The sequence below is a fragment of the Rousettus aegyptiacus genome, unplaced genomic scaffold (genome assembly GCF_014176215.1).
Source record: "Rousettus aegyptiacus isolate mRouAeg1 unplaced genomic scaffold, mRouAeg1.p scaffold_m13_p_19, whole genome shotgun sequence".
NCBI lineage: Eukaryota > Metazoa > Chordata > Mammalia > Chiroptera > Pteropodidae > Rousettus > Rousettus aegyptiacus.
In genome coordinates, this window is record NW_023416294.1 from 1,011,479 (window position 1) to 1,035,562 (window position 24,084).

The 24,084-nt window shown below is 40.3% G+C and overlaps 1 protein-coding gene across 3 annotated transcripts; it reads right to left on the reverse strand.

Annotated features, from left to right (window-relative positions):
- Window positions 1-692: 692 nt before the first annotated feature.
- LOC107507417 (endogenous retrovirus group K member 7 Env polyprotein-like) lies at window positions 693-9,383 on the reverse strand. 3 transcript variants are annotated; one of them, XM_036235669.1, is made up of 3 exons: window positions 9,361-9,383; window positions 4,245-4,278; window positions 693-3,108 (listed from the first exon to the last, which is right to left on the reverse strand). In XM_036235669.1, the coding sequence occupies exon 3, from the start codon at window positions 2,444-2,446 to the stop codon at window positions 1,199-1,201; it is 1,248 nt and encodes a 415-aa protein (XP_036091562.1). In that variant the 5' UTR covers window positions 2,447-3,108; window positions 4,245-4,278; window positions 9,361-9,383; the 3' UTR covers window positions 693-1,198. The 3 variants fall into 3 exon arrangements, with proteins under 3 accessions (XP_036091562.1, XP_015993993.2, XP_036091563.1); XM_016138507.2 differs by lacking the exon at window positions 9,361-9,383 and adding an exon at window positions 7,001-8,332; XM_036235670.1 differs by lacking the exons at window positions 4,245-4,278; window positions 9,361-9,383 and adding an exon at window positions 3,633-4,219.
- Window positions 9,384-24,084: the final 14,701 nt, after the last annotated feature.

Below are 24,084 nucleotides of genomic sequence, written 5' to 3' on the forward strand. Positions count from 1 at the left end.
AAAGAATCAGCAAGAACAATCTGACCAGATAAATAAATACTACCAAATTGAATTTATACATCAGAAAATTTCCAACAAAGGCCTAGATCATGTGGCTTTAAAGGTGAATTTTGTAAAGCAATCAAATAAGGTCTAAGACCTTTTTTTTTTTTTTATCAATGCATTCCCAAAAATTTGAAAAAGAGGAAACTGTTATGCCCCGATTCGGAACCCCACGAGCCGCGAAGGAAACAACTGCTGATGCAATCACGCAAGGGAGTTTATTAGTGAGCTAGCTTGAACCCAACTCCATACACAGCCTAAGCAGTATGCAGGAGAAGGACCCCTTCCTTAATCTTACAGACATATTTCAAGGGAAAAACCACAGGCTGGGGTGACAGGTCTTGGTGAGGCAGGATTGGTAAATCAAATTTGACCTTTAGGGACACTGGTGGCAGGTAGCTGCAGGGGAGGTCTAACTAGCAAACAATAGAAGGGGAATTCCAGGGCCATTCTTACTGGTTGACTACATTTGGTATGGGGGGTGGCAACCATTCCCATAGCGCTCCCATAGTGATAGTCAAACAGTAATTTCCAGGAACTGACTAAAATGGAGTTACTTTGGTTCTTCTTTCCCGCCTTCTTCTGGAAACTAGCTCAATATTGAGCTCTAAGAGATCCAAGCATAGTTACAGAAGCAGAAAGCACAAGTTGATCACAATGTTATATTTCAGATTCTTTATTATGGGGGAGTTGATCATATCCTCTACAATGCAGTACAAACAGTTTGACAGTATCTATTCATTTCTATACATATGATAGTATGAAATTAAGGACACATGGGCCAAAGATGACTGGGAGGAGAAGGATGACTAGGGGCCCAGGGTGGTCAACCAGGGTGACCATTGTTTTAAACTCATCAGGCATACTACGGCTTTTAGCTACGGGACTTCTTCAGTGCCTCATAATGGCTTCTCAAAATGGCTCCCGACATTTCCCCTTTTTTTTATTATTTAAAATGCCAAAGCTTTCTCAGCTATAGTGCAGATAGACTGTGCCTGTCTTAGGCGACCCTTCACAGGCCTGAGCCTTACCCGTCATTGGCACATGAAAGTCTTGCAATCATGCCCTGTCTTAGGTTAGTCCCAGCCCTGAAGGATTCTTACCTGTCTTTGACTACTAGCCTCTGCAAATGGGAGATGTATAATTATTTTATAGCTCAAACCTGAGCCTGGAGCCTGAGACTATGCATCTCTGCACAAATCTTCAGCAGAGAATTGAAATATTTCATCAAAGGTAGAAGCAGACATAGGCCTATAATTATGCAAAGGCCCAAGGCTAAAGCCAAGATAAGCAAATGACCCAAAGGCGACCAGAATGGTAGAAAACTTTTTAGATGTTGTAAGAATTTTGAAGCCTCCTTAGCTGCATCAGACTGAAGAGGTCCTGCATCCTGCAGCTCCTGAATTTCTCTATGCAGCTGTAGTAAATCTAGGGATGTGTTAGCATCATGCCAGACACCTTTGGGACGAGAGCGCACGTGATCCCATCCGTGCTGACACTCCTTAGCTGCATCAGACAGAAGGGGTCCTGCATCCTGCAGCCCCTGAATTTCTCTATGCAGCTGTAGTAAATCTAGGGATGTGTTAGCATCATGCCAGACACCTTTGGGACGAGAGCGCACGTGATCCCATCCGTGCTGACACTCCTTAGCTGCATCAGACTGAAGGGGTCCTGCATCCTGCAGCCCCTGAATTTCTCTATGCAGCTGTAGTAAATCTAGGGATGTGTTAGCATCATGCCAGACACCTTGGGGACGAGAGCGCACGCTATCCCATCCGTGCTGAAGCTCGTTATAAATCTTTGCGGTAACACAAAGCCACCGATATGCTGCATGGCATTCTAAATAAAATCTTACTTTTAAACCTTGGATTTCATCTCTTAAATACCTAACTAAACTGTATAAAGCATCAAGCTTCTGTTCTAACTTGTTATTAATATTTTCCTGGGTCCCTAAAGCCACTGTAACATTTTTAGACAAATTATTAACATAATGAGCAGTCTGAACAGTTTGAGATAAAGCAACAGCAGCAGTAGCAGTGGTAGCTATAAGTGATACAAGGGTGGCAATTCCAGCAATAATCAATCCTATTACTCTTTTCTGTCTACTTAAAGCCTTATTGATTTCTTCTAACACCTGTAAACCTCGATCTGCATACCACGGTCCCGATGTGTTAACAGGTAACATTACAAAAGATGGTTGATGAAAGACTATTACAATAATTCCTCCCAGAACAAAAGAAATACAGTTAGTTAAAATGCAATCATAACACGTGACATAGAAATTTCTACCTCTCATAGTTATATTAATTCTACCAATCATCAATACGTGCTGTGCGGTTACACATGCAGTTATGTTTGTGTCCACTATCCGAGGAAACCATCCCACAGGGTGTAGTTCTCCCATGGCTGCACCCAACTTCCAAATATAAGTTTGAGGAAATTCTGTATCTGTCCACTATAGTCCCACTGTCCAGCTGGTACATGCTCCATGTCCTTCTGTAATTCCCCATTCTTCCCCAGACCAGTCCAAGATGTATCAATCTGTTCCAGTCACATTATACCTGGCAGGAGCAGGGACATAGCATCTTTTCCAATGAATCGTACAACTGGAAAGTTCCTCCTCCCTGCAAGGAGGAAAAGACTAGGGAGAAGGTGGAGGCGAGTTCACCTGTGCCCCCTTTGGGTAATTAAATCCAAAAAGCAGAGGCCTTTTTTCCCTATCATTTCTAATTAAACTGGAACCGTATGCTGGCAGGTGTCCAGTAGTAGCTGACCATCTTTTTGAAAAGCAGATAGGCAAACTGATCCCTGATCCTGTGTAGTTGAGTTTCCTTTCTTCTCTTTTATCTCCTCGGCCCGTTGCTGGTTGGTCTAGCAATTGCGTGTCATTCACCTTTACCATAATTTCTGTACCTTTCCAGATAGAATTATGTAGAATGGGTGAATCAGGTACATAGGCCCAACACAATTCTCCTTTAATCAGAGGACTCAACATCATCACCATCAGCAGGAATGATCTCTGGAGGTGGAGAAGCGCCCGTGAATCGGACCAATCTTTCTGGCATCCTGTGGAAAAACACAAACATACCCTCATCCCCATTTTAGTACCAGGTCGGGGCCATTCCATGTGCCTATGAGGGGATCCTTCCACCTCATCTGCGTGTATGTGGTCTGAGTTTTTGGATGCCAGAAACACTCTGCTGCAGAAAATCCTTGAGCATCCACAGTTTAAAAATGCAAGAGAGAAAGAGCATGATTTAAACTGTTTTGTGGAGAGAAAGGGTATAGCTCTCCCTTTTTTATTTTATTTAATTGATTTTTGAGAGCACCATGAGCCCGTTCTACTATTCCTTGACCTTGAGGATTATAAGGAATGCCTGTTTTATGCATGATAGAGAGTTGTGAGCAAAAATGCTGGAATGCCTGACTAGTGTATCCTGTTCCATTATCAGTCTTAATCACAGAGGGTGGGCCTATCATAGCAAAGCATCTGAGGCACTGAGAAATGACAGGTTTAGGAGCCTCTCCAGTTTGAGCTGTAGCTACAATAAACCTAGAGTACGTGTCAACCGTTACATGCACATACATACCTTAGCTTTCCAAATTCTGGAATATGTGAAACATCCATTTGCTATAACTGGTTAGGCTTCAAGTCTTGTGGGTTGACGCCATAATGGGGTTCAGTTTGATGTTCTGGGCATGTAGAGCACCGTCTAACAATTTGACGAGCAGCCTCTCTGGGAATATTGAACTGCCTTTTTAAACTTTGACTATTTTGATGATGCAATGCATGTGACTGCTGGGCAAGCTCCAACTGAGTGAGACCGACTACCTGAGTAGCTCGATCAGCAAGAGCATTTTACTCTGTGAAAGGTCCTGGGAGTTCTGAATGTGCTTGAATGTGACTCACATAACATGGATGGACTGATGCACGCAACATCTTTGCACTTGAGAAAAAAGTTCCTGTACTTGATTATTTGCAGTGTCAATGTAAGCTACTGTTTCTAATACCTGTAAAGCTCTAGCAATGTAATGACTGTCTGTGTATAGGTTAAAAGAACAGTGAGCCATAAGTGTAAATACGGCAGCACTGCTCTCAGCTCTATAATTTGAGCTGAGGCAGGAGGTGCATGCAGTATATGTGGCTGACCTTGAATCACATAAGCAGCATTGCCATTAGAAGACCCATCAGTAGAAATTACCTGAGTATCCTTTATAGGAGTTTGCTTCATAATCCTAGGAAAAATTAAAGCATTAAAAATTAAAGGTTATTTACAAATTGCAACAATAGGAGTTTGCTTCATAATCCTAGGAAAAATTAAAGCATTAAAAATTAAAGGTTATTTACAAATTGCAACAATCTGTCTCTTGGAAAATGATTGTCTGTAACTCCAGGGTAGTGAGCAAAGGCAATAGCCCATGTTTCATCATTTTGAAATAACTAATCTATTTGTTGTTTAGTAAAAGGAACGCCAATTAGAGAAGGCTCTGCTCCGAAATGTTTGCGAGATTCTTCTCGAGCCAGTTGTACCAAACAGGCGACAGAGTCACAATAAGGTGTTAACACCCTAGCGGGTGACACAGGCAAATGCAACCAAAGCAGAGGACCGTTCTGACATAACACTGCAGTGTGCATGTATGCGGTAGATAGGACATAAGCGGCCCATCCCTGGGAGTAGTCGACGTAAGTCTCCTGTCCTTGCTCTATAGCCAGTTCTACCTTCTGTAATGCGAGCCGACCATTTTCTGTGAATTCTCCTTGAGAGGCAGGAGTGGGGTCCCCCTTGAGAATGTCCGACAGAGGTTTTAATTCACCTGTGGAAATTTTTAAATATGGTCTAAGCCAATTAATATCACCTAAGAGTTTTTGAAAATTGTTCAAAGTTAACAACTGGTCCTTTCTCAACTGAATTTTCTGAGGCAATATAGTCTTTGGGTATAATCTATGTCCTAAATAAGAATAAGGAGGCTCTGCCTGCACCTTTTCTGGAGCAATAACTAATCCTTGTTTCTTAAGAGCCTTTTGAAGGTGAGCATAAGGTGCTAGACGTAGTCCTTCCTCTTTTTCTGCCAAAAGAATGTCATCCATATAATGGATGATGTACACCTGTGAATATATTTGCCTGGTTTTACTCACTGCTTGAGCTACAAATTTTTGACACAGAGTAGGCTTTAATTGTTTTTCCCTGCAATGCTGCGGCCATGGCCAGACCCTGCGTATATGCCGGCCCAATATCAGAACACAAGCAGATATAGTCTGCCATATCTCCTTTCTTTCTATATGGCCTGAGAGCAGCCTGACATGCAGAATTAGCATTTTCATAAGCCAGTTGCTTTACTAAAAGAATACCTGCCTCTGCATTCCCTATCAGTCGTTGAGCTATTTCCATAAGCCGTGCTACAAATTCCTGAAATGGCTCATCAGGTCCCTGCCTTATCTTAGATAATTCTTCAGTTTGCCTTCCAGTAGTGGGCAATTTATACCAAGCCCTTTTCGCAGCAGCACTTATTCGTGCATGTGCTCCTCCCTCATATTCCAGTTGCTGATCATTAGCAGAATATTGGCCTTCTCCTGCTAAGATCTCAAATGTAACTCGTACTGGGGGATTCTGATTTCTATTTATCTCTGCTGTTTTTTTTTTCACATTGATCATAATACTCTGATTTCTATATTTAAAAAAAAATCCCCAGGGGTGAGACAAGCTTGAGCTAAATTCTTCCAATCAGCGGGAGTTAGGGCTTCTAAAGATAATGTTTCTAGGATAGCCTGAGTGTAAGGGGCAGTAGGACCATACTGAGCACATGCCAATTTCGACTCCTGGATAGATGTAAAGGGGATAGGAACGTGCCCTCTCAAGCGAACCCGTTGACCCTGTGCATCCCGAGCCTGTTGTTCTGTTACAGGACATGTCAAATGAAACGCCTGTGTATCATCACCTCTTGGTCTTGCCTGATGTAACGTACTTTGTAAAAGCGAAAAAACTTTAGGCCCCCAAGACTGCTTAACAACATCAATGACTGGTTTGACTCCTCAAACGAAGGCAGATGATCTATCCTATATGGCCTGCTAGGTATTTTAAGTGTTTTTTTTTTTTTTTTGATTTTCCAGTTGCAGAGTTGTACTGCACCTTGCAATCCCTGAACAACTTTTTCTAGATCTTTAGTTTTATTATCAGAGCTAACTGCCGCCACGAGGGGAATACAACCTCCTTCATTATGATATTGTATGGCTTCTTCCCCTAGTTGTTCTGCATCCCCTGGATCCAATGATTCCTTTCCGTGTCTAGAAAATGAAAACTCAAAGAAAGACTCAGGGGGTGTCAGTGGCACAGAAGGCTTAGTTTCATTTTCCTTCCCGTTTGCCTGACTGTCTTCATTTGGTTTTTCCCTCTCATGCCCTCAGGGAATCAATCAGGGACAAACTTTTTCTATAAATTCTAAAAAATTTACACAATTGTTGATGCCCTACCTTAGCTCCTCTAGCCCGGAGCATATTCTTAAGTATATGTACAAAAAGCATGCGGCCATTTCTATTTCTCAATAAAGACTAGAACACTTATGACCAAGATTAATCTCTGACTGCGGGTCTGATCAGAAGGTGCCATGCACAGCAAACCTAAAAAGAGTAGGGTAAACGGGGCAGCGAGGAGGATGGTGATAGAAGACCACCCACAACAAAACACTTAACAACAAACAGGACAGTTCACAAGCAACAAAGAACAAGCAGCAAAGAACAAATTCAATTATAAGATCCAGATGGTCGCGAAGACCCAGATGGCCTCCCAAGATCCTCTCAAGAGACCCCGATTAGGGACTCAGTTGTGGTCTATGAGTGCATTGACTCTACCACTTAATAACCACACAGAAAAGCAGAAGTTTCAGAATATACTAAGTCAACCTTAATACCCGGGTTTCCAACACAGAGCAGACGTACTCAGACACTTAGACAAACACTTACCAGTTGGCCAGACCGGCCGACACCCTCTGGTGTGTCCGTTCAGGGATGTGGGGATCCCTGACGAGCCCCCAAATGTTATGCCCTGATTCGGGACCGCACAAGCCCAAAGGAAACAACTGCTGATGCAATCACACAAGGGAGTTTATTAGTGAGCTAGCTCGGACGCAACTCCATACACAGCCAAAGCAGCCAATGCAGGAGAAAGGCCCCTCCCTTAATCTTACAGACATATTTAAAGGGAAAAACCACAGGCTGGGCTGACAGGTCTTGGTGTTGCAGGATGTCCACTCTAGCCACTTTCATTCCTTATTGTGGAGGAGCAACTGTTCCACGATGTGACCACTGTATGACCCTCGAGGTGGATCCAGCTGGATCCAGGGCAGAACAGAGATTTCTTCATGTAAACCTCCAGAGACAGTCTCACCAAGCCCCACTCTATGCTGGTTTCTGAAACAGGGCACTGCCCTTAACCCAGGCAAGCATGTGAGGCATTTCCCCCTTATCTTTGGTGAGTCACACCTTGTACTCCAATCTATGTTTCCACATTCTGTATAACTCCTTAGTATCTGCCACATGGTGTGGAGGGTATCCATCTTGTCCCCTCTACACGTAAGACACACCTCATTTGTAAATTCTCTTAATAATCTCTCAATGTAATGATGAAGTTGTCAGCCTCTTTCTTTGGGCCCTCGGCACTAGGAAACTTGACACAGCAAATACATACTGAAAGCATTAGACAAGAATAGGAAATAAAACGGCAGTCAATTTGGGAAGTAAGAAGTGAAATTATGTCGGTTCTCAGATAGCATAATCTTATGTGTAGGAAATGCTAAAATTCCCCACAAACAAACAAACAAACAAACATCTTATTAGAACTAATTAATGAACTCAGCAAACTTTTAGGGTATAAAATCAACACTCAGAAATCAGTTGCATTTCTATGCACTAACAATAAACAATCCAAAAGGGAAAATAAGAAAATTGTCCCGTTTACCATAGCACCGAAAAGAATGAAGTAATTAAAATTAACTGGAAGGACTTGGACACTGAAAATAACAAAATATTGACGAAAGCCAGTTAAAGGAAACACAAGCAAGGGCATTCCAGGTTCATGGATCAGTACACTTAATACTGTTAAGATGCCCATACTAAAGATTCAGTGTGTTGATATGAGACTGTCCAAACTCTAGAGAACTTTCACAAAAATTTATTTGAGCCAAACAGAGGATATACCAGGAAGCAAGATCTTAACAGACTGAGGACAATGCTTCTCAGAGTAACAGTTTGCAGCCTCTTTTGGGCATTTGAAATTAAGGTGGGAACTTAGGGAAAATTACATGAAGGTGCAAAGAAGAGTTCGTAGAATGATGTTCTCTCTTGCAGATGGTTTTCCTTCTGAGCTTCTGAAAGCGGCATTTCAAATCTGTGTGGATCCAGATGCACAGAATCAATGAACAGAGTTTTCTTATGGCAAAGATAAAGCTTTTATTAAAGAAGTTATGAGGTCCGGACATGCCTGCTCACCATTACTTGCTCAGTTAGGAATGTACGGTCAAATCACCCTTGAGGTTATTTCAATTGAACCCCATTTTAAGTCACCAATGCAAGCCCTAGCAAAATTACAAAGGCATTTTTTTTTGGCAGAAATAGAATAAACCATCCTAAACTTAATATGCATTTCTAAAGAACCCCAAAAAGTAAAAACTATCTTGAGAGAGAACAAAGCCAAAGACCTCACACTTTCTAATTTCAAAGCATCCTACAAAGCTGCAGTAATCAAAACAGCATAGTGCTGGCATAAATACAAACTCATACACACATCGAATAGAAAAAAATTCTGGAGCAAAAAGTCAAATGACCTGCACCATGGATGCAAAGACTACACAGTAGGAAAAGGATAATATCTTCAACAAAAGGTGCTGGGAAAACAGAATATCCACATGTGAAAGAATGAAGAAGGACACTTATCTTGTACAATATACAAAAATCAACTCAAAATGGACCACAAACCTAAACTTAAGACCAGAAACTATACAACTATTTGAGGAAAACAGAGGGAAAAGCTTTGAACACGAAATGCTTTCTTGGATATGACACCAAAAGCACAAAAATCAAAAGCACAAAAAGCACAAAGATCAAAAGCAAAAATACACAAATGGAATTTGTCCAAATCAAGCTCTATTTTTGGACTTATGCACAGGTGGCTTTGCTTGTTCCTTAAGGCCCTTGAGCCAGTTCAAACTCGCGACAGCACTTTGCTTAATATACTTAAATATGAAGAGCCCAGCAAGACAGCAACTAAGTAAGGATGCAGACACACAAACAAATAAGATTGCGAGCATGCTAGGGTTTATTCATACCAGATCCTGATGGCTTTCAGTCCTAGCAGACCACCGGGCGATGCTGGCTGAGACAGACACACGATGAGCAGGAATGGCGCCGTATCAATGCTGGGTCAGTTGCCAGTCAATCAACCATTGATCGGCGAAGAGGCCTCTTGTTTGGCTCTCGTTTGAATGGGCAGAGTCTTAGGCCAAGAAGGAAATCAAGGGATGGAGAAACATGCTCTTGTGAGACAGAGAGAGAGCTCTGATTCAGGCAGAGAGTCCTGGAGATTTTATGTGTAGCGGTGACGTCTTCAGTGTCTTATCAGCCAGGTGCACGGGTGTCTAGTTATCACTCTTAGTCAAAACAATTTCACTCTTGGGGTAAACAATTTCAGTTCGGCAAAACAAGTTGGTTACATTTCTAAGGTTTAACATTAGTGGAGCCATTTTACACACATGTAATATAATTCAAATCTAGTTCACACAAGGGCAAATAAACTCACAATCCACATGTAACAAACCATGGATTACATTAAACTTACAAATTTCTGTGTAGCAATGTAAAAATAAAGAGTAAACGGCAGCCTACAGGATTTGAGAAAATATTTGTAAAACATATATTTGATAAGAGAGTGATATCCAGAATACATAAAGAACTTTGACAATTCAATGATAAAAGACAAATTATCGGATTAAAAACTCAGTGCTATTGACTGAATTATGCGCCTCCCCCGCCCCCAACTAATATACTGAAACTAACCTCCGATGTGAACGTATATAGAGATGGGACCTTTGGGAGGTAATTAGGGTTAGAGCAGTTCATGAAAATGGAGCTCTCAGGATGGCATTACTGCCCTCATTACAAGAGAGGGATGTCTCTTTTTCTCTCCAGAAACATGCACAGACAAAGAGGCTGTGTGAGCTCAGAGTGAGATGGAGACTCCCAGGAAAAGAATTTAACAAGAATGACCCCCCTGATCTTAGACCTCCAAGCTCCAGAACTGTGAGAATACAAATTTATGTGGCTTAAGCCACTCTGTCTGTGGTATTTTGTTTGGCAGCCTGAGCTAATACAAAGGGAAATGATTTCAAATAGATATTGCTTTAACAATACATACAAATGGCCAAGAAGCATTTGAAAAGATGATCAGTGTACCACTAATCATCATGAAAATGCAAAGTGGAGCCACAATGAGGTATCTGTTACCCATTAGGATGGCCACAAAAACAAACGAAAAGACAGACAGACAATAACCCAGCATTGGCTAGAAAGTGGAGAAACTGGAACCCTTACACACTCATGGTGGGAATGTAAAATCATTCAGCTACTATGGAAAACAGTATAAAGATTCCTCAAAAAATATTATAACTAGACTGCCACATGATATAGTAGGACAAACTTGGGGCTTATATCCAAATAAAATTGCAAGCATTCTTAAATAAATACTTGCACACTCATGGTCACTGCAGCATTATGCAAAACAGCCAAGATGTAAAAGCAACCTAAATGCCCATTGATGATACAATAAACTATTATTCAGCAAATCCGGTCATATGCTACAACATGGATGAACACTGAGGACCTTTTTATGCTAAGTAAAATAACCCAATCACCAGAAAGACAAGTACTGCAGGACCTCACTTATGGGAACTATTTAAGGAATGAAATTCATGGAAACAGAATAGAATGGCAGTTGCCAGGGGCTGGAAGAAAGAGAAAATGGAGAGTTGTCGTTCAATGGTTAGAGTTTCAATCATGCAAGATGACAAAGTTCTAGGGATCTATTGTAACTCAGTGAGCATATAGTTCACAATACTGTACTGTACATTTAAAAATTAGAAGAGGATAAATTTATGATGTGTTTTTTAAAAACGGATAAATTATGTATGTATGTATGTATGTATGTATGTATGTGTGTATGTGTGTATGTGTGTATGTATGTATGTGTGTTATGGGTTATGGGTTTTCACTGAGTCCAGATAAGAGGTGTACATGTACGGTAAACCCTCTTTTGATGTTGAAATATTTGTGGACAACCACATGCTGGATTTCAGAGTTCTTACACTATTTTTTATAAGCCTGAGGAATCAGAAATACATAGACGAGGAAACCACAGACACAGTCCAAGTTGCCCTCTCCAGTTTAGGCAGATTGACTTTCTTCTAAACTCTCCTTAGAGCAGAAGAGGAAGTGAGCTTCTCATTTCTATTTTATGACTGCACTCATTTTATATATGCAGTGCTGTCTCCAGTCTGTGACATGTGGGAGACATCGGGGAGACTCAACAGCTGTCTGAAAACTCCTCTGAGAAGCAACATAAACAATTGTATTTATCTGAGGGTGAGAAGATCATGAGGTGTGACAAAATATACATAAGTGAACTATGTATCTTCGCATAAAATCTTCATCATTTTTTTTCTAAGACATTTAATGCAATAACTGAACTACTATGAGATCAGGGTTAGAAATCTCTTCGGTGGATGACAATATAACTAAAGTTTCTTTAATTGCCCTTTAGTTGACCACGTTTAGTAAAATTAATCTCCCTTTAAAAAGAATTAATTTTACACAAATAGAAACAATGGAGAATGTTACTAGAAACCCTGTATATCCACGACCATGCCGTCTAACCTCGACATCTGCCACAACAATTTCGGATCTTTTAATTTCTATTTCAAAATTCAAAAATAAATTAAGAAGAAACTAACCAAAACACAGAGAAGTCATCTGCCAGATCTTCCTCCTTCTCTTCTGACAACTATTCTGAATTTGTTTTTATTCGCTCTCAAGATTTTTATTCATGTACTACTTATTAATGTGTGTCAATATATGTATATGTAACATATATGATTATTTTACACATTGAAAAACATCGTATGAATGGCGTTTTAGTGTATAACATACTGTTTTGCATCTTGCTTGATTGCTAAACAAGCAAACAGTCTCCTGGTAACCTGCTGAGATGCAACTCAGACCTAAACCCAAGTAAGTTTCAGGGTAGTACCTCTAACTCCTCCTTGCTGCCTTGGAGTCCATTCTTCATCAGAATTCTCAGTGTAATCCACCTGGGGTTTGATAGCCTGCCTCCCGTGACACAGGAAGGCTGGTCGAGGGGCTCTGAGACCTGGAAAGAAGCAAAAGCATTGTCCTGAAAGGAAACAGCTTGAAGGAGAAAGAAAGCAACACAAAGCCAGGGCGACTCACTCTGATGGGCTGAGAGAGCACAGAGCAAGGCATCCTGAGCTCTGCACTGTTAGTGTCAGCCTTAGGCTGATAAAAAAGATGAAAATTTCCGTCCAGATTATTCTCCACATGGAAGGAAACTGCCTAAGAGAGAATCAAATGTGTTTCCCAGGCTCATCTGTATCCAGCACTTCCTGCTACCTGTAGCCTGTGGCACATCATAGTTCCTTTTCACATTCCTGAAATAGTTTTCTCCCAGTCTGCCATGTCTGTCCATTCCTCTTGGAGAAGTATATGGAAATGTATTTGAAAGCACCTTTGACCTGCACAAAATAATGGATTCCATCAAAAACTTCATAACATAAGTCAAAACTTAGAGCTGGGCCTTCTCCTCCACCTGTGTGCAGGGTGTCGATGAGACCTCTGGGTGGTCTCTGTGAAACAAGGATTTTCTCTCCCTCACGATCCTGTCCTGATACCTAAGCAAACAGTGAGCTCTTTCCTAGCTCTCCACTGCCCCAGAGCAGGTGTTGTTACTCTTGTCCTGTTCTCATCTCATGTCCCAGATAGGACAGAATACCCCATTCTGTGTACATGTAAAGAGAGGGTCATCCATCAGAGCAGGCTAGGAGTCTGTGGTCCTCTGGTGACCAGTAGCTCCTAGTCACCAAGCCCCTCACTGTGTCTCCCACAGGGCTCTTGTCTGAGGACCTGCTAGGCCTCACGCTGCCAGGACCACAAAGGCGCCCTGAGTCTCCCAGCCCTGAGGCCAAGGTGCCTGTGGAAGAAGATACTGAGAGGGGCTGACGGTGCAGACCACTACCCAGAGCTAAACCGTCTTCTCCATTTGAGAAAGCTTCCAGAGAAGGAGATGTGTGAACCCTACAAGGATCTGTGTGTGTGTGGGAGAAAGTCGGCGGATGGGAGGTCTCCACCAGCTGTGACAGACCAGCTGAATGATAGCTGGGTTGTGTTTCATTAGCTCTCCTGTAGCTCTGCCCATCTCTGGAAAGGGGGCAAAGGCAGGTGGAGGGACCTGGCCAGGAGTGGTTGCGGGGAACCCTGAAGTTAGAGGCCACAGAAGCCCAAAGGAAACTTGGAGGCACCTGCTTCGTGTCACGGGGTCAGACTGACCATCAGCAAGCCCTTGCAGAGATCAGAAATGCATATTTCTCACAGAAGGCTTGTGGGATTTCCACCTGGGGCTGCTGGGAAAACCTGGCACAAAGCACCTAAAGCAGGCTAAGTCTTCCCGGGGCAAGGGTCTCTCAGGCTGAGACGATTTGGGGTCCATCAGGACGATGGTGTTTGTGGTCTCTCAGGACAAGATTTGGGGTCGATAGGAGGAAGCCATTGAGAACGCTCAGGTTGACAGCGTCTGGGCTCCTCCAGGCTGAGGAAGTGTGAGGGCTCTCATTAAGACGCGCTAGGTTCCCGGACGCTGAGTTAAGCTGGGGCCTTTGAAGCAGAAGGGACTAAGATTTCCAGGATGAGGCTATGTAGGATATCTGACACTGGGGAATTCGGTCTTCCTACGCGTGCAATATTTAGGGTTTCCCAAGATGAAGGTTTGGGGGCTGCCTCAGGCTGAGGGGAATTGTGGTTTTCACTGTGTTTGCTGGGTTCTAACCATTAAGGGATTGGTGGTTTGTCAGGGCGATGAGATGTGAGGTCCCTCCAGGTTAGAAGATGTGGGCCCCCTCCAGGTGATGGGATTTGGTGGCCTTCGAGGGGGATGGGATTTGGAGCCTCTCGGGGCGAGAGGCTCTGGCGCTCTTAGGCGGGAATTTGAAGATCTAGGACTAAGAGTTTACGAGGGTTTCTCATGGCAAAGCCCCTCACACTGCCGTTTGCCTGTCGGTTTCCTAGCTGAGCTGGGCACTGCCGCACCCTGCCTGGGACAGATGCGGCGTTCAATCTCCCGAGCGCTTGCCGGACTCAGGAGTCAGAAACCATGCACCCGCCAGCATACCCAGTTCACCAACAGCAGCCAATCAGTGCTGCGATCCCAGGGTCCTACCCGCCAATTGCAGTTGTGAAGACGCAAAAGGGGCGGGGCACGGGGCGGAGCCTGCCTGTCGGTCACCGACTGGGTACTCCGTATCTATCTATCATCTATTTATTATTCTATGTGTCTATTAATTCATCTATCATATCTATCACATATCTCAATCATTTTATTTATCTTTTCACTTATTTATTTGTTTATTTATTTATCTATCTTGCATATAAATATATACATATCTATGTATTTCTCAAACTATTTTCTCCTATTTTCATCTGCATATCTATCTGTTTCTCTATTTTATAGATATACAACTTTTTGTCATTGACATATCTTAATTATGTGTCGTTTATCTATGCATTTATCTGTCTTTATTTCTTTCTTTCATCCCTCTATTTACCTTGCTATTTATTCATTTATCTATCTGTATCTATTTACATCTTTTTTCTATGATCTACATTTCTATCATCTATCAATCAATATATCTATCTATATTTATCTACTATTTATATTTTTATTGATCAGTATCTGTCTTTCTATCTCTCCATCTAGCTATCTTTTATCTATCTATAATCTATGTTTGAAGCTATCTATCTCTCTTTGTTTCTATCTCTCTGTCTGAATGTCTATTTCTTTATTTATCTATCTTTCTATCATCTATTTATCTCACTATATATTTATCAACTATCTATTGTCTCTCTGTGTATTCATTTATGTAGCTTTTCACATATCAATTTATTTATCATCTATTATTATATATCATTGTGTCTATCATTCAAACTATATTAATATATTAATGAATCCATCTAGTTTTATATCTATATATTATTTTTATTTATATCAGCTATCTATTTATAATCTATTTATAATTTATCTGTTTATCAATTCCTCATGCATTCATTCTTTGATTCTTTTATTCATCAATCCTTTCATGTATCTTCTATTAGTCTCTCTCTATTCTCTCTCTATTTATCTATCATCTATCTATCTATCTTTCAATGATTCTATTTATCAATTCATCTATTTATCTATCTGGATTATACATTTTATATCTATTTATCTGTCAATCTATTTCTCTATGTTGCATAATTCATTTATTTTCATCAGCATATATATCTATCCTCTATCTCTGTTATATATATATTCATCCATCTTTTTTGTATTGATCTATATTTCTATCTATCTATCTATCTATGCATCTATCAATATTTCTGTATAACATATCTTCGTTCATGTTTCTATTCAATGATCAAGCTGTTGAAGTATTTACCTGCCTATAATTTATCTATTTATCTGACTATGTTTCTATCAATTCAATCCTCCCTTCATCTATCTATATCAATTAATCTATCATCTATCTTACTATTGATTTATTTTTCTTTTATCTTTTATCTACTTATCTTTATATTTATTTATATTTTTATGTCTTTCTATGTAGAATTTATTTATTTCCTTATCTATTTATCTATCATTAATCATCCATCCATCCATTCATCCACTATTTCATTCTTTGAACCATCTATTCATTCATTTATTTATCGATCTACCTATTTATCCATCTAACAAGAATCTGTTTTTCTTCTCTTCATTCATCTATCTATCAGCTATTTATCTTTTTAACTATTTATGCATATATTGCTACTTATCTGTCTATCTATGTATTTATCTATCCATGTAGCTATAATTTAACAACTTATCTACTTAATATATGATGCTATGTATCTACCTATTTATCTATTTATCAAATTTATCTATCTATCTATCTATCTATCTATCTATCTATCTATCTATCTTACTCTCAGTCTTTCTGTGTGTCTTTCTGTGTGTCTGTCTGTGTTAAAGTCTGTATGACAGTCTATATGTCTATATATGTATGTATATATGTATGTATGTATTTATCTATATATTTATTCATTTATGTATCTATCTATCAATCTACCTATCTACCTGTTTGTCTGTTTTATCTATCTATTATCTATCTATCTATCTATCTATCTATCTATCTATCTATCTATCTATCTATATTTCTGTGTATCTATCTACCTATCATTTATCTATCTCTATTTAGTTATATATCTCTATCATTTATCTATCTATTCTACCTATCCATCTATGTGTGTATTATCTATCTATCTATCTATCTATCTATCTATCTATCTATCTATCTTTTTCTTAATCTTTTTATCCATTTCTTTATTACCTTTTTATTATTTTTAAATATTTTTATGAGTCTTTATCTACTTTCTATTAAATATCTGTGTCTTTTTCTTTGTCTATCCATCCATGTACATGTCATTTTTTGTTTATCTATCTGTCTTTTATATGTTTATTATATATGAGAGTATATCTTTATCATCTATTTATTCTTTTAAATATCTATTATTTTATATATTTATCTATCTACATATTTAACTTTCTAATATCTTTATAATGTACTATGTATATATCTATCTATGTATTTATGTATCTATCTTTCTACATACCTAAGTATCTATGTATCTAGGTTTATATCTATTTATCTATCTTTCATTTATCTTTTGACCATTTTTATCTATTTATTGTTTTAAATCTCTCTTTCTCTCTATCTTTTTATCTATGTATTTATATATTTATATATCTAATATCTAAATATCATGCTATATATATTTATGAACAAGACTATTATTTACATAAGTTAATGATCTATATATCTATTTATTTAATGTTTGATTTTGTTTTGTTGGTCTAGATTTTTTCTATCTATTTATCAATCTATTTATTTATTTCTGTATCTATCATTATTAATTTAATATATATATATAGCAAAGTATAAATTTATCTATGTATATATCTGTCTATCTATCTACTGGGCAAATGACAGATAGATCCTAAACTAGTTTTCCCTCTTTATCAATTATCTCTCTATCATCTATATATCTATCTTACTATTTTTCTATAAACTACCTATCTCTCTATCAATCTTTCATCTATCTATTTCTCTAGCTATATATATGATGTAACTATTTTACTGTCTATGTATGAGACTATTTATCAATATACCTTAAAATAGATATTTCAATTTATATAAAGTTTGATTTTTTCTTAGTCTTCTGTAGCTCTTTCTTTTTATTTATCAATGAATCAGTCTATTTATCTATTTTCCTGGTATTTTAAAAATATATCCATTGCATTATCTTTCATGTATTTATCTATCTATCTATCTATCTATCTATCATCATCATCATCTATTCATTTGTCACTCTATTATGTAGCTTTCTATTTAAATATACATGATTTTATCTATCCATCCAATGTCTGTATATTTATTAATCTATATCAATCTTTTATATCTTTAAAAATTTATCTGTATTACTTTTGTCTTTTACTTAATCCATTGGTCATTTAGGCTTACGTTGTTTAATTTTCCAGTTTTATTCTGTGATTGATTTTGAGTTGTATACCATTGTGGTCGAATGAAACACTTGTTATAATTTCAGACTCCTTCAATTTGCCAAGATTTGTTTTGTGATCTAACATGTGATCAATTCTAGAGGCAAGTTTCATGTGTCCTTGAGAGGAACTTATGTTGTGCTGTTGTTTAATGGAAGTTCAGACTATGTCTATTCAGTTTATTTTGCCTAAAGGAAACTCAAGTCCAGTGTTTCCTTATGGATATTCAGTCTAGATAACCTATGAATTGTTGAATTTGGCACACTAAGGCCCCCAATGTTATTATTTTGTCAGTTTCTCTCTTGGTTTTTATTAGTATTGCTTAACAAATTAAGTGCTTCAGTATGATGAATAGAAATATTTACACTTGTTACAGCCTCAAGAGTTGACTCCTTCTCTGTCTTTAGTTAAACCTTTGACTTAAAGTGTACACAGGTTTTAATACATGAAAGCTAGATCTTTCCTGTTCTGGTTTCGAGTTCCATGGAATCTGAAGTTTTGGCAAGATTTTAAGGCAAGAAAGGTCATTACTTGAGTCTGGTCTTAACATCCATGATGAGACTCTTTTAAGTCTCTTCATGATCAAGGGTTCCCAACAGCCCTGAGGATGGTCACTGCAATGTTCAGTTATCTGTATCAATTTGATTGGGTCAAATTTGGTTACACATGATCTTGCAGTGTGTCTGAGAAGGTGATTCTAGATGAGCTTCACCTTGATCGCTGTACGCAGTGTGGGTAAGACTCATGCAATCTTTTGAAGACCTGATATGAACAAAATGGCCGAGCAAGAAAGAATTCTTTTTCTCTGTCTGAGTGTCTTCAAGCTGGGATGTTGATTTTCCATTGCTTCAGATTCAGACTCTGATTGGATCGTACCTATCAGTTTTCTTGCTTCTCAGGCCTTAGGAGTGGACGGGAAATATGCTACTAGTTGCTGAGTGCGAGACTGGTAATTCCACTGCGTTGGGATCTCTACTGCAGTCATTCTCTCCACTATGGCCTCTGTGAGGGAGGTAATCGACTGGACGGCAAGAAGCAACAGGCAAGGCAGAAGGGGGCAGGCGCCAAGGAGGAATACTACTCCAACTAAGTCTTAAAGTCCCCAAAGGTAGAAAACCAACCTCCAAAGAAGTTATCAGGGTCCTATCTGTGCCATACTTGCACAGGCACATGTGCCAGTTTTGTCCCTTTTTTTGACAAGGTTCTCAACTGCCTGGCCCTCGTCATCGATCTGTATACAACAGTTGGTGAGATTGAATTTCCCATGCATGCCTCCATCTGCTGCCAATATAGATAATCTAGTGTCAATCAGTACTGGTAGATGGCATTTCTCACCTCATTCTGTTGATGTGCAAGGAGGGTCAGGGCTCTCCCAGTCTCATTGGTAATGATCTCTAAAACTTCTTGCCATTGACTAATTCGGTTTAACATATAAATGGGGGTACCGTATTCCCAAGATCCATCTTTTGCCCAAGTGGCAGGTGTATGGTATTGGATTATTCATTCTAGGGGCCATTCATCATCCTTCCAGTCCCCTATTTGGAGTTCTTTTTTACACATTGTAAGGGTTGTGGGACCGGGTGACCAACCAGTTCCCCTGTTTTCAGAGGTAAGGGGGAAAAGGAGGGTTTTATCATCCCAGTTACATAGCTCCCATCTCAATTTTTTGGGAGGTGAATGTAAGTGGATATTTGTTTCCACAAATCCAGTACAGCCACATGGAGGCTATCAGGTTTCAGGCCCTGCCTGGGTTATGCCAGGCACTACTCAGCTCTGGGAATTGGGCCAAAGCAGATTTCTCTCTTTCCTGTATCCCCACTACACACTTTATTTAGAGGTGGCATTATGATATTTTTGGCCTAAGCAAATTAAATTTCCGACTGACTTTATGAAATTTCCTCCATCTCTGGCCAAACAGTATCATCCTATAATAGTATGTTCTAAAATTCATTGACCATAATTAGAAGTATGTGGGGTCAGTATGTCTGGTGTTGCTTGGGTGGGAATCAATTCAGTAGCTTCCCACAGCTTCCTGTCCCCTACCAGAGTTTCCCCACATACATAGCAAGAAATGACATTCAGGAAGTGCACTATCCCTCAGCCATCTTGAGAAATAAGTGTTTGATTGATTGTGTTAGTGGGAGTAGGGGTTCAGTTACTTCCTTATAGAAGGACTTATGAATCTGATAGGCTTGAGCTGAATGATCTAGTAATTGACCTCTAAAACAAATTTCAACATAAGGATTTAGTCCTATCCTGTCAATGCCAAGTGTAAATACTTCTCCGAACTTTTAATGGGAGTTCAAGGGGTTGGTTATGATTAACTCTAATGGATTGCACATGTGTGTGGTGCAATTTGATAAAGCTACCCCTTTTCTTAGATAAACTTCATACTTGTTGGTGGTGTCTTCTTCTCAAATAGTCCAGAGGACACATGACCAATAAGCACAGCTTATACTACATGAGAAATTTTGGGGACATATATACTTTTCTTCTGTCTTATAGCTTTCTTTTCAGCTGAGAGATCTGCAGAATCTCCCTTCTTCCCATTGGCCTTAACTCATAGCAGCATATGCATCAAATTTTAGAGTTATTTGACTGGGATTTTCTTTTACTTTAGTCTGAGCCAACATGGGTTCATCTGTCTATCCTCCGTCGTAGTTCCTCAAAGATACCCTTATTTCAAAAACTGTTTCAAAAACTGTTTCAGTGGGAAGGTCATTTGGGTTGTAGTATGCATAAGGTTGATTACTTCCTGGATTGCATATTGAATATTGAGTCTGATTATAGGTACAGGTCCCTTTCTGAGTTCCCTGACATTCATAGTAGGTATAGAAAATCAAGGTGGTGAAAATACTTTGACCCCCTTCGGTGATGTGGATACATAGCTCACAGTCCTCTGCCCTAATTTCCCTCCCTCTCCAGTGTCCAATTATTAGGAGCCCCATGATGAAATTCCTCAGGCTTAGGCCAACCGTGACCAGCCATCTTCTGGGTTGTGGCTGGAGCAGGGATCATTGTTTTCCTCAGAGTCAACTTATGAAAGTTGGTGGGATCTCTATACATTGTCCACAGAGGAGTTTCTGCAGGAGTCATCAGTTGATCCTCAAGCTTCTGCTGTGCATAGACTGACAAGCTTCTGAGGGTAGCCAGAGAAGGGCCAATAATTTCAAGTGGACTTTTGTGACCCAGAGTGGCTGATCAAAATGAGGCTCTATAGTCCAAGTCTCTTGATTTTCTAGAGATGTTGCTTTCTTCACTCAGGTGTGGTGGATTTACAGGATGATACCTGCAACTTTAATGGTGGTGAGAGTTGCTAATATAACAATATGAGAGCCTGTCCAGCTTAGCTGAAGTGGCTCCTTTTACCAATCTCAACCCATACTTATTCTCCTGGCTGAAAGGGGTGGACCCAATTCCCTAAATGAATAGGAGCTCTTTCTGAGGTTTCCCTAGTGATGTGGTGAGGATCCTCCCTAAGGAGTTGGGACATTTCTAGGTCAGCTATTAACCTAGGGTCTCCTTCTAACTTCCTTATCACTTGGGGAGATCTAAATGGGAGTGGCCTGAAGGCCTTGAGTCCATAAAACCTTAGCTAGTGTGGTTCTGAGGGTCCTGTTCATGCATTCAACTTTCCCTGATAGTGAGTTATTCTGACATCGATCAGTCACTTATTGTTCTTGATTATTCATTAACACAGTTACAGAATAGAGAACCTTTATATTTAAAGCTCCTCTTCTTGTTTAGAGCCTCAAACCAAGGGGTCTTTACCAGGCCCTTTTCTTGGTATTTGGCTGGGGTATTGAGCAGATGGCCAGTTTCCTATCATGTCCAAGTGCCTGATGTCCTTCTGAGATGATGAACCCAAGAGATCTGACTTTCTGTTTGCAGATTTGAATCTTCTTCCATGACACCTTTACTCCATGGTAGAGAGTAGGGCCAGTAAGGCTCTATTACCTTTCCTACAGTCTTCTTAGGTGGGACTAGCCAGTAACAGGTCATCTATGTACTGAAATAATGTGAAATTTAAAGTTTTCTCAGGGAAGGCAGCAAGATCTGAGGCCAGTGCCTCGCCAAGCAGGATGGGTGAGGTCTTGTGGTAGTCAAGTCCAGGTCAGTTGTGTTTTTCTCCAGCTGCGTGAATCTTCTTACTTGAAGGCAAACAAAGGCTGGCTGGCCGCTGATAACCAGAGACTGAAGACAGTGTTTTTAAGATCAAGGCATGTGAACCAGCTTGCTTGAGCAAGTAAGAGACTCAGGAGAGTGTACGGGTTCGGGACTGCTGGATGAATGGTGACCACTTCATGGTAGATGGCATGGAGATCCTTAATGTGGCAGTAGTTGTTCCCTTCTGGCTTATTGACTGGCAAGAATGGAATGTTCCAAGGTGACTGACACTCAACTAGAATTTTGGCATTGCATGAACACTGAATATGGTCCCAAATTCCTAGGCATGCTTCTGATGACACTGGATATTGTTTTTGTGTGACTGGGATAGCCACTGGTTTCTGATCTACCACAATGGGTGTGTGATTTTTGGCTAGACCTGGCCCTCCTTTTCTGCCCAGATAGTAGGGAATTCTTCTAGGAGACTGGTTGGTTTTGTTTGTTTTCTTCAAGAGAGTAAAGATCCCATTTATCCTCCCCAGACATAGTCATAGCCATCATTAAAGTAGGTTGGCTTCTCAGTGTGAGACTAGTGGAATTCCCTAGGGTAAAGGGGATTTGTGCTCCAAGCTTTGTTAATAAGTCTCTACCCGGAAGGGGGATGGGGCATCTGGTAGGCACAAGGACTCATGAGTCACTAGGTGCCCCCCTAGCTGACATGAGTGGGCTTTACAGAATGGGCCGCCGACTTGGTCCCCTGTGGCCTCAACAATAGTTGCTGTTTCATCCATGAGGGGACCCACAGGTCTAGTTACTACTGGGTATTCAATCTCAGTGTCCATAAAAGTCATTGATTGGCCTCATACTTCTATTGTAACCATAGACTCCTGGGGTAGACTCCTAGGATCAGGGAACCCAATCATTCCTAGTCTAATATTTTGGCCTAGTCTAATTTTTTGGATGGCTGACTCAAGCTAGTATTTTTCTTTATGAGGTTGACTGAATTGTTTGGCCTTTCAGGCACTTCCCTACGATGAGGAAACTTATTTCTCCAATGGCTTGCCTCTTTAGAGTTGGCACATTGGGAGTGGTGAAGTGGTGGTCTATTTCTGGTTTCTCTCTTCCTTGTGGGAGTGGCAATCTGTCGTACTGGGTCCAGGTTCCCTAATGCAGCTGCCAGCAGGAACTCCTCTTGTTTCATCCATTTGTCAGCTATCTTTTGGGCATCCTGGTTGCGATTTACAAACCCCTTGTTTGTAACCTCCAGCAGCTGGGCTGCAGTCATTCCAGCAAAGCCCCTTAATTTTTGAAGCTTGCAGTGGAACGTCAATGAAGGATTAGGCCACAAATGCCATGTTGACCATGTGAAGGTCCTCTTGTGCTTTGGGGTCAAAAGGGGTATACACCCAGAACACCTCTCATAGTCTTTCATAGAACTCTGAGGATGACTCCTCTGACCTTTGGAGTATCTCTACCATTTTTGACATATTTATTTTGGCTTCCTAGCCCCAGCTTTTACCCCTTGGAGTATGGCCTTCCGGAACCTGTTGAGATACTCCCTCTGTGTGGTACGTTGAAGTTCCATTTGGGCCTGGTGTCAGGCATGACCCCTAAGGCCCATGCTGCAGGGTTTAGCGTACCTTCTGGTGCCTGTCCTTGAATCCATCCCTGTCATTCAGTGAATCTGGTGTCATTCTTTGGTGTTAAGGAATCAGGAGGAGTTGACAGCAGTCGTCCCAGGTAGGCTGATGAGTATAGAAGATCGATTCGAGCAGGCCAATTATTGCTTGAGGTTTCTCTGCACAGGATGGGGTATGCTGCTTTCAGTAGAGGAGGTTGGTTGTATTGGCTGATAGTTGAAAACAGAGCACCCCGGCTGGAGTGTGCCTTCTTCTCCAATCTTAAAGGGAACTTGCCCCTCTCGGAGGGGCATTTGAAGGGCTGCAGGTTGCTGAACCGGTTGCATGGCCGAGTGGAGGCTCCATGGCCTTAGGCTTGGTGGTTGCTCGAGTCATTGGGGTAGCAAAGACAT